Source organism: Plectropomus leopardus, chromosome 5 (genome assembly GCF_008729295.1).
Source record: "Plectropomus leopardus isolate mb chromosome 5, YSFRI_Pleo_2.0, whole genome shotgun sequence".
NCBI lineage: Eukaryota > Metazoa > Chordata > Actinopteri > Perciformes > Serranidae > Plectropomus > Plectropomus leopardus.
Genome location: NC_056467.1, coordinates 13157536 through 13169217, shown reverse-complemented (window position 1 = coordinate 13169217; position 11682 = coordinate 13157536). Strand labels below are relative to the sequence as shown.

Genomic DNA, 11682 nt, shown 5'->3' with positions numbered 1-11682 from the left:
GGCAGCTTAAGGCCCAAATACCAGCAGAGCACCGCAGCCTCTCCTGCTGTACAGACTAGAGCACTTTAAAGATGCACTTTTTAGATGTCTGGCGGGTTAGAATTTTATAACTGTTGCAAATGATGGTATAAACTCACACAAAGCACAGGGAAAAGATCACAGTTTTTATTATTTTGGAAAAAAAAAAGAACCCCAGTAAAACATTTAATCCGTTCATACAAAACAATGGTATGGCCTACCTCACAAAAACATCTGCAACTAGAATCTGAGAGGAAATTAAAAAGATGTACAAAGAAATAAAACAAAAAAGCAGAGGAGAAACAAAAACAAACATCTGACCACATGCCAACAGTGCCAATCAGCCCCAAAGTCCCCTTACAGTCGCTGAACGCATCCGCCTCTCGCTCAGATGAGTTATAGTCGGGATGCACTGGCTTCAAAAAAGGTGCACAAATCAGACTGTCTGATTTCCAGTCCTTTCCCCCAGTTTTCCCAAACTAAGCCCTCCCTCCATGGTGAACTCCCGGGCTGTATGGTTTCCATCTGCTTAACACTTAATATGGCCGGTCTCTTCTGTCGTCTCTACGGTCACCTCTGCAGAGACAAGACAAAATTGTTTTTTTTTTAATTTTAAATAAGACCAATATTCACTTTTGTCATTGAATTTAACCTTCTGAACGACAAAGACGAGGGTGTATGAAATATGGTGTCTATTTCTCCTCAGTCACCCACGCCATTGCCTGTTAAATCTGTAAATGGATAACATAATGCTGCTTTCAATAATAAGGCCGTCCTTCATTTAACGGCCCTCGTTAACGCAGCACTTCACCTTCAGTGAGCAGCAATAAATCAAAATGTGCAAATACACCAGACCCTCAAAGGGCACAGACATGCTTAGTGAAGGTTGAGGAATATGTAGACACAACTCGGCTTCATACAGGATTCCCCAACATTTTCATGGATGAGTCTTTTCCATGATTTTTCAAGGACCCTTAATAAACAAAGACATTTTCGTCCTACTTGCCTTGCTTTTTTAAAACAGATTCAAACATAATTTTACTTAGCTGGTACGCATAAAGGAAGCGACTGAATGTGCAAAGTAAATGAAGAATCGTGATGGCAAACAAAACATTACACATCAACGCAGACGAGATCCGTTATGTCAAGCGCTTCAGAAAATAAGGGTCATTATTTTACATTACATGGAAGGTTATCTATGAAAGATTACTGAAAAAAAAATCATGACTTCAAAAATTTCAAGGATTTAAACCAATTCCAAAACTTTTCCAGAGCTGGAAAAAGCGAATATGAAATTCCATGACTTTTCCAGGTTTTCTATGACTGCAGGAACCCTGATTTTAATTAGCAAGGCATTAAAGTGAGCCTTGGTGCCAAGACGTCACCAAAACCCATAAGTGCCTGAAAGAAGTATACTCAAATCAGAGAGTGACAAATGTATTAAAAAAACAAAACAGGATATATACTAAAGGATATATAATATATAGTTACATTTTGCAAAACAATATTTTGCTGTCTCTTCAAGTTTAATAGTGGCCTTTAATGGTGACAGTTTTGTTTTTAATGTTCAACACATCAAGTATGCTGTGTACTTTAGTACAGTAGATATGGTGTCAAATTGGGACACAGTATTTGTTACAGAATTTGTTGACCAATCTCAGCCAGGCTTAGGACTGCATGATAGTATGAAATATTGATTATTGCAAAAACAATATTACGTGGAATCATTAAACAGATATTAATGTGCGCTCATTTCTCGACTCAGACTTAATGTATTAATGTTGTTAAAAATATTAATTTATCAATACATAGATTTTGAATATTAGAAGTGCTTTCAATGCTCATTCTTGGTTGCATCGATACACCAGCTGTGCTTTCTCTGTCGTTCTCCGCTGAAGCCTCGTTATATTTATTACTTAATAAAAATATAAAGCTTGTGTGCCCTCAATGTCATTTCTCCCTCCAGTGGTACTGAAATAGACATTTATCATTTTTGGTGAGCACTGGTCTGACAGAGCAACTGACTGTTTACTGGCTCCAGACCAATTTAAGATAAATAAATGCAGGCAGCGCCACACACTGGTCATATAATCAAACTACATCAGCTAAAACAAACGTACAGATATCACCCTGCAGAAAGTCAGCAATAATGTAAAATGTGCACAATGTAAAAACCAAAAGACATTAACCCACCGTCCCATTTTGTAACCGCCTCCGTATCCGTCACCACCTCCTCCGTAGCCTCCTCGGTCTCCCCCACGGAAACCTCCACGACCTCTGTAGCCGCCTCTGTCACCGCCATAACCACCTCTGCTGCCACGGTCTGCAAGCAGTCACAAATTAATATCAAAGTAAAACAAGAGGAAGATATTTCAGGGTAAAACAGGCGCTGGACAGACATGCCGTGATGTTTTGCCAACGCAGAGAGGACCAGACCTCGAACAAATGGCTTTACTGGTGTAACATTTTTTTTAATGGTATTTTCAATTCTGCATATTTCCATGATTATGAACAGTTAGCAGGGAACTCCTGGAACAACTTTTTCAGTTTTGAAATCAAGTTAAAAGCACTCACCTCCACCTCCAAATCCTGCATCTCCTGGTTTGGGAGCACCGCACTTGTTACACTCTTGCCGCCGTGCAAAATTCATGTTACCACAAGAGCTGAGGACCAAGCAATCAGAGGGAAGTTTTATACATAAAAAAAACTCGACAATTGAGTCCCTTCTTCTGAATATTTACAGCCCTTTTTCTTAGCTTTCAAAAAGGCTGACATACCTGTTGGGACAGGGCCAGTCTCCTCCCTTAATGTCAAAGTTGGGTCCTCCTCCGCCACCACCACGACCTCTGAAACCTGAAAGCGACAAACAATTTGTCAAAAATGCCAGAAGCAGCAAAATTAAAACAAACACTTTAATTCTGAAACCAGATGTTTGAGACAGCGCAATCGATGCTGACCTCCGCGTCCCCCTCTTCCACCACCTCTCTGCGTGAATTCTGCCCTGCGGGTCGCGAATGATACTTTGATCGGTTTTCCATTGAAATCCTTGCCTGAAATCAAAAGACAGCATATCAGTGAACACCCTGAATATGAGCGTATGTTTAGAAAAACTGACGGATTCTCCGGTTCTCACACTTACCATCAAACCAGTCAATAGCAGCTTTGGCAGAGGGCGGGTCATCAAATGACACTGTGGCTTCTCCCTTTGGCCGACCGGTGGCTTTGTCAGAGTAGATGTTGATCATTGGCTGGCCGGTCTTCTTGTTTACCTGAAACCACAAAATGAACGTAAGATTCTCTGTTTCTACTTTTGCATTTATGTAAAGAGTTAATCCAAGTGGAAGTAGTATCAAGTGTCTAATTTTCATGAAGACGTGATATTATTGTGTCACTGATATGCTTCAAAAATGATGTCACATTTAAGTTACAATATAGAAACGCATTCATTCCTTTTGTTCTAGATAAAGTTTTTGAGTTTGAACAGAGTTCGGCTGCACATTCAAGGTGACAGCATCATTCACATAATGTATTAAATAAGCCAGGCTTGCCCTTTGAGGTAATGCGTGCTAACTGTGTTAACAACATATTGTAAATATGCAACACTATTCTTTGCTGACATGAGTCCGGGTCGCCATTGCATGAAGTTGCTGTGAGCTATAAATTCACCACTTTCAAGCAGAAGCCATAAGATAATGTTATCTCTGAGCAACTCTTTTCAGCTGTCTGTAACGGAGAGCAGCGTGAAAGCAAAGAGCACTCTCTCTGCAGCTAAATCCAGGAGCCGAAACGTCCCCAGAAGTACACAGACCGACAAAAAATGACTGCAGAGTCTCAGTGGACAGAGGGGTTTCCGAGTAATTTTAACTTCCACTTTCAGGGGCAGCCCAAGTACACACACTGGCTGTTAAATCAAGTCTCCACCGTCATAAGGATTAGGACATTAGATAGGGATTATGGCTTGCAAACAATTCATTTTTAAAATTGCAATTAAAGACAGAATTTCAATAAATAATCTAAATAATCAAATTTTTTAACCGCATGTTCTCAGTTCCATTATTTGGCATACAAAACACTTATTAAGTCCACCCTGAGAAGATTAAGCAATTCTTACCAGATTGTCTTGAGCAGAAAATAAATGAGCATTAAGTGGGAATGTCTGTAAAGCAAAGACTCATGGGTACCTATTGCACCTATATTCATATAAATATATTGAGGTCAGAGGTCAAGATACCTCGGTTAAATGACCGTGCCATTTTCCCATCACCAAAATCTATTTCATATGATGCCAGTATCACCACTCTAGCTTTAAAGCTCAGCCCGGTACAGCCTCTTAAAGACAGTAATGTCGATCCGTAATGTCAATACCTTGATGACACCAATTTGCTTGAAGAAGTCTCCGACTTCCTGAACTGTGGCGTCTTCTCCCAGTCCCTGGACAAAAATGGTGTTGTTGTCAGAGTTGTCCTGCTCGCCAGCTGTGGAGGAGAAGATCCATGGAGAGAAAATGTCAGCATCCATTACATATGGAGATCTTTGTGTGTCCATCACAAAGGCAGAGGCAGAACATTAAATACAAACTAGTGCCTGTTCATTCCCACACTTACACATTATTATCATACATTTGGGAATACTCATACACTTTAACTATATCTTTTTTTTTTTTTACATTTTACAAATTCAAATACATTAATGCTAAAAAGAATTTATAGTTGACATCCTGCAATCAGACTATAGTGACTAGGCAGATTTTGGATGAGAGCCCATTGATCGGGACAAACCCCGGTTATTCAGTCACGTAATGCTCAATGTCTCACCTGGTTCATCCCTTGAGTCGTAGTCTCGAGAGCCTGTAAAACAGACGAGAGGGTGGAGGAGAACACTTGAGCAAGGAATCTTAAATACTGTTGCACTTTTTCACATAAATAATCTTTAATTCCATCCCTACCAATGCATAATGATAAAGAAAATTAAACAATGTCCATGTTTAAGGCTCTCTGATGGATGTTTTCATACCGTTGCATCACATACCAACACCGTGCAACAAGAACAGAATTGTTCTGGGGTTTTTTGAGCTTACACCAGAAATGAAAACAACCAAAATGTCTCCAGTTTTAGAAAGTTTTCCTTCTTCGTCCTGGGAGCACCTCTGTCATTTACAATCAGCCCTTGTCTTCATGCAACAATACCATAATTTTAAAACTCAGGCTCCATGTTCTTTTACCATATCTGAAGTCATTTAAGAGAAACCCTGCTAAGATTAACAGGTGGAGTCCCTTGGGCTCTGGACATGAAAATGGTGGCATTCACCGAGTTTTTTTTTTCTTTTATAAATCCCCCTCTCTTTTCTTTTTTTGCTAACTCAAGTTCTTTCCTCCCCAACCGACACAGTTCTGATGCTCGTCACTTACCACCGTAATTTTTGTAGCCACCACGGTCACCACCTCTGCAGAGGAAAAATTGGAGATATGATGGCTTTTCCTTTGTCCCAACTGAGAGCTCAAAGCTCCCCTACATCCCCATCAGTATGCACTCCTGCCAGGGTGTGCGACTATGGTGGAAATGTCTCACACGAGGAATGCGTTAGTCTTTGACATTAGAGATCATGAACAGACGACTAGGCAGCTCTGACTGAACAATCAGGTAGATGAGTGACGAAGTCAATTATCACATCTGGGTCACCATTTACAAAGAATTTGGTACTTTTTCTGTTTACATGACCAGATTGAATACCAGAAGCTGGAAAACCAGCTGATTTCTTTTTTTTTTTAACATGAGAGGCCAAATCGGTATGAAGGGGTGTAGCATCTGATTAGCAATCTTCCAATGAGCGCGTTTATGAGATCCTTTAACTGAGGTCCAAGTTTAAGTTCAATCACTCTGAACACCTGTAGTATAAAATGTAGATCCATGTTAACACAACACACATGTTCGCCATTGTCAAATATACAACACTTGAATGAAACCTGTTGAATGTGAAGCAGCTGAAGATGTGGCTCCAGGTCTAAGGGCATCGTCTCAGTGGAGTTTCCATTGTTCAAAAACTATCATGTGGTCCTCAGAGCACAAGAAACACACCAAAATTGGGTTTCTGGCAATTGGAAACGTATGGTTGCTGGAGAATTAACTTTGATATAAATAATGAAAGAACAAAAAAAAAAAAAAATCCTCGCGCTGGACCATGTTAAAGTGACAAAAAAAACCCCGACTCTTGCCTGAATCAGAGGTATTTGTCGAACAATCAAGACAAAGTTGTGCCAGTCGACTTCACGTTACCTAGCAGACCAAAATGTGAAATGTGAAATGTCTAGATCGTGCCACAGTCGGTCTTCAAAAATTCCAAAAATGCATATTTTCTTTCACTGTTCTCAGACACATTGGGCAGATTGGTACAATCTCTCTACAAGACTCTGATATTCTACTTTTGCAGGTCTTAAAGTGGAAAAGGACCCATTTAAAACTGTGAAGAAGATTGTTTGCAGTATACATGTCTGTTCAAAGTACAAGTTTTCTCATATGTAAGAAAGCTCTCTCACTTCATAAAGGTGTGCTGCAGCATAGTTCTCCTCGCAGAAACATCTGTCAGTGAGGCAGAGCGTGTATTTTTTCCTCAATGTCTCACTTTAACAGCCTCTTTGAATTACACTTGGTGTCTTTGCATGTTTGACAGAAAAACTGTCAACTGTTCCGTTGCAGAATGAATGAAACCTGTCCCCATGTCTGGGATATCATTGTACATTCAGGTTTGTGGTGCCTTTTCAGGTCGTATTTGGGCAGACGTGTTCAGTCTCCATTCATTAACGTAAGACTCCAATGATAGGATCCTTGGCGGGTCGAACAACTCATCTCTAACCTCTGATTAACCACCAGCTTTTTTTGTGATTACAGATCATTTAACAGCAACGTGGATTTAACACCAGCATGTCTCTGATGTAAAACTTAAGAAGAATCAGGTTTTGTGTGGAGAAAAAAAAAAAGTTATCTGACAGTTCGGACACCTGGAGCACTATGCAGAGGGGTGGCAGATATAACATGTGATCTGTGACGACTTTGTGTGAATCCAGTTTTTCAAAAGTAACAAAAAATTACTTGAGTTTGGGGATCTGGAGCACAAAGCAGATGAGTGGTGAAAGTCATCTATGTGGATGGTTTGTAGCGGAGTGATGATGTGTTAAGTGGCAACAAGTCATGTCTTATATTTCACAGTTAATAGAGGTACCTTGGGGGCAGTGGCACTACGCAACTTACCCCATACCAGGAGGTCCACCTCTTCCGCCACGGTCGTAGCCACCACTGCGGTCGTAGCCGCCACTGCGGTCGTAGCCGCCACGGTCGTAGCCGCCACGGCCTCGGCCTCTGTAGCCCCCACCTCCTTCGGAACGATCTTGGTCGCGTCCATACCTCCCACCCTGACCACCACCTTCACCTGGTGGAAGGAAAGACCGATTGAGCAACTACCCAACATGACTTATTAGGCGGCAACATTTGTGTTGCAGTTGCAGCTGCTTACAGATTACTGATGTGATCTCTATATTCATTTAAAATCAAGTTACTTGTACCATCATTCCATCTTCCATAGCCACTGCCACCTCCGCCCCCCTGACCGCCATAGGAGCTATGCTGTCCATAGCTGCTGTCTCCTTGACCCTGGCCACCAAAGGAACCTTGCTGTCCGAAAGAGGATTTGTCTCCATACCTTGAAGTGGTTTTAGTAAAATCATTAAAATTAGCACAACAGATATGTCAAACATTTGAATCCATCACAGAGTTGTTTGCATTAAGACAAGTAGTTAATAATAAAATATCATTAACCGTAAAGCAGAGCAGAAAGTGGTATTATGACTATTGGTAAAAAGTGACCATGACATATAGCTGGTGTGCTGATTTCCACAACAGACAGTTCACTTTTCGAAAAAATGAAATTCTGCCCGCAGGTTCAACAGATGTGTAACAATATGCTGTACGTTTTCTTTTGTGTGTTGTTTAATGATGCTCCCCGTCTTAAATGTAGTATTTCTAGAATATGTCTTGACGTTATAGACATTAAGAGGCAATGAATGTCAGTGAGATTCATACTGCACAGCCAAATCAACAACGTGATATTAGCGTCTTACCCAGAGGAACCCTGGCTGTAGCTGTCATAGCTCTGTTGCTGGGATTGGCCATAACCATCTGTCAAAAAAGGAAATTTACAAAATTAGGAAACATCAAATGTATTTGACAACTATCAATCTGTTCTTTATGTAAAACTAGTAATGGGATTGGATCATTTTAGTTCTTTCTTCATCTGTTTGATCATGTAATAAAGCATTGGATGTTTTTGGTTTTAGCCAGTGGCTTTAATGAACATGCCGGCCTTACTCTGTCAACATGTTGTTAAATTTACCGTTGCAAATCTCTTACAGTAAACATCACCTCCTTACATTTTAGTCACAATTATGACAAATTACTCTGGATATACAGTGCCTGTCATTTTAGTGACCGTCCCCCTTTGAGGGAATAATTTTACAGCTAGTGTGATTTTGATGATAAAACAGGCCTACGGGGCAATTCAGAAATAGATGGATATTTAAAAGCAGCTTATTTGTGTTAAGTGCACATACTACCGTTATTGTAAAGCACTTTGTGCTGCATTTCTTGTACGAAAGGTGCTATATAAATAAAGTTTATTGTTATTATTAAAAACATGCTGGTGCAAAGTACTAATCATGCTGCACACTGCATTGATTAAAAAGACACACTATACCTTGTGGTCCCCCAGCTTGTTGTCCATAGCCACCATAACTCTGCCCCCCAAAAGAGCCACCGCCATTTCCTTGTCCATAACCCTGTCAAGAAAGCCCAATTTGACAGGATATAATCAAAAGAGTAAAAACTGAATTAAAATTACAACGCCTACAGCAAACAGGCAGATATTAGTTTAGGTAAGGGTCTTACCTGTCCACCCTGCTGACCGCCATATGATCCATAGCTATAAACAAATGATAAAAGCATTTATCTTCTGATTTTCAGCGTATTCAACTCTTCAACAACTCAGTTATACATTCACCCTTTGAAACCTGGAGTGACACCACTTTTTGTTTGCTGCTTTCAGATGCATTTTGCAAGCATTTAAAACCTCAAACCCTGAGAAAATTGGTACAATTTCTTTCAAAAACACAGGAAAAAGGGCAATATGCAACTTGGAAAAAGAAAAAAATTCCACCAATTTACATAAACGTATAGATTTACCAAATCATTTTTTATTAAGCTAAGTAAATATCTAGGGGGAAAAAAGAAGAAAAAAAATCTGTGGAAAAGCCATATTTATTTATTCAATCATTAATTCACTGGCCATAAGCGCTGGGGGGCTATCACAGGTCATCAGCCTGACCCGCGTGTCTTTGATTTGTGGTCTATAACATAATTGTTAATATAAAATTATTAGGGTGATACATTTTAAGGTAATGTTTCTTGTCAAATATTTGCTAATTTCTTGCAATTTGTGGGAGACCTCTTGACCAGATGGTCATTGGTGTTTTCTCCTCTGTTTTTGTAATAAAACAAAACAATTTGCTCAGGTTTCAGGGGGTCAAATATGCTTGTGAACGGCATCTAAATACAGAACAAAAAAACTGTTACTGATCCAGGTTTCAACGGGTTAATCGTGTTTTGAAGAAATGTGCTCCAGTGGAACAAATACAAACTAATGTGCGGCTTGTTTGTTTGTATATTACCTTTGAGAGCCACCGTAGCCTGAATCTGAAAGAGAAATAAACTAATGGTTAATGTTAGCTTAGCACAAAAGGCTACCCGATAGAATTAACACGTGATTGCGTAAAAAATGTGCCATGTTTCAAAATGACTAAGCGGGTGGTTAACCACTAGCTTGAGGGCAAATATAACTGTTCATAATGTAGGACAGCTAGTTGCAGCTACATGCAAACAGGCCACGCCACTCCAGTATAAATGGCGGTCAATTTGGCTAAGGCTAAGGCTAACTCTTGAAACGAAACAAACCACCATAAGTTAATAAATGCAGTCTTCATCGGCACGGTTCGCTTTAGGCTTAAATGTTTGGATACGATTATTGCCAACTTGTCTTTGAATTAGATATGTCCTTGTAGCCAAAAACATTTGTCTTTCAGCGGTAAAACAATGGGATCGATATAAACAAAGACGCATTCATGCTCGCTAGCGAACCCTGAAAGCTAATGTTAGCTAGCCGCGACAAGGCTAAGATCAACCTGCGGTATTTCCAATCAACATTACTGGCACAAGTGTGTAAAAATCGACAATATAGTGTAATCACAAACCCTGCACCGAGAAAAAAGTTTCACGTTACTTAAACACCCATCAAAACTAGCGTTGCTCTTCTAATGAAATATGAGCCATGTTCCGTGTAATAGACGGAGCCCTTCTGGCCTCGCGGTTGTCCGCTATTTTAGCTCCGATGCTATTCGACCCACTTTTCACTGTCCATACAAAAATAACACAAACACTGACAAACAATAACGATCCACGATGACTTACCAGTGGCCATCCTGTGACGTTGTATATGTAGTTAAAAATACAGTGTAGTATATTTAGTTGATTAAAATCCTGGTTGACATCTACGCAGCAACACAGTGTTGAGCGGAGCCACAGTGCAGCACTTCCCTTATGCAGCGTCTTCTTCTTCTTCTTCTTCTTCTTCCTGTTTGAACGAGCTGCTCGTCTTCAGGGTGAAGTTACTGTACCGCCACCCAGCGGTGATAATGAGCGGTGCAATACAAACCCAAACTCACTGTCCTGACACTTCCCTGTGCACACTGTTTTTTTTTTTCTTTGTGTTATCTGTTAACCCTCTGAAACCTGAAACTGGCTTGATTTTCTAAAAACATGAAAAGCAGCCATTGAGCAACTTTAAGAAATAGATACAAAAATAGCAAGAAATTAGTAAAAATATATATATATAAATATATATATATTTTATGTCTACTTTCTGTCACAGAGAGTTGAGAGTAACGCAATTTATATAAGTCAATTAACGCAATAACGCAATTTCAATCCTCTGTTTGTCTTGTACATACTGCAGAATTGACAATAAAGCTGACTTTGACTTTGACTTGAAAAAGTCACAAGAAAATTACCTGAAATTAGCCAGACAAAAATAAAAATAAAAGAAACAAAATAGGGTATGACTTGAAAAAAAGCTAAAATAAAATTAGGAAAATAATGTATATATAAATAACTAATTTAAGATTGTTGTAATAATAATAAAATATATATATACATTTTTTTTTCTTAATTATTTGAAAAAAAAATCTGATGATTCTCTCTCTCTCCTTTTTAGCTAATTTTAAGGTAATTTTCTTTTTCTTTTTGCAATTTGTGAGATATTTCATGCAAAGTTGATTATTACTTTTTTCCCATGTTTTTGAAAGAAATCAAACAAATTTGCTCAATGTTTCAAAGATTTAAATGCTTGGGGAAGACAAATGAAAACTGATGGAGATCCAGGTTTAAAATGGTTAATAAGTAGGCTCTTTTTGTAATAAATTCAGTTGGGAGGGTTTTTTTTTTGCATGTGACCTTTTTATATCTGCACAATATAGATCAGGTTTTGTGAGCAAACACTTCCAATGTTTTGATATGATCTATGAACTGTGTTAGGAGGATTACTTTAAAAATATAATCTACCATAGA

At 39.2% G+C, this 11682-nt stretch overlaps 1 protein-coding gene across 1 annotated transcript; it reads right to left on the bottom strand.

The window, feature by feature from the left end:
* Positions 1-151: 151 nt before the first annotated feature.
* On the bottom strand, positions 152-10663 carry taf15 (TAF15 RNA polymerase II, TATA box binding protein (TBP)-associated factor). The gene is made up of 16 exons (XM_042486807.1): positions 10528-10663; positions 9732-9756; positions 8953-8986; positions 8762-8843; positions 8130-8187; positions 7575-7711; positions 7264-7441; positions 5427-5461; positions 4833-4865; positions 4384-4493; positions 3158-3287; positions 2976-3068; positions 2796-2871; positions 2593-2681; positions 2212-2341; positions 152-594 (listed from the first exon to the last, which is right to left on the bottom strand). Exons 1-16 carry the CDS (start codon positions 10535-10537, stop codon positions 555-557), a joined length of 1260 nt encoding a protein of 419 aa, XP_042342741.1. The 5' UTR covers positions 10538-10663; the 3' UTR covers positions 152-554.
* Between the last annotated feature and the right edge of the window lie 1019 nt (positions 10664-11682).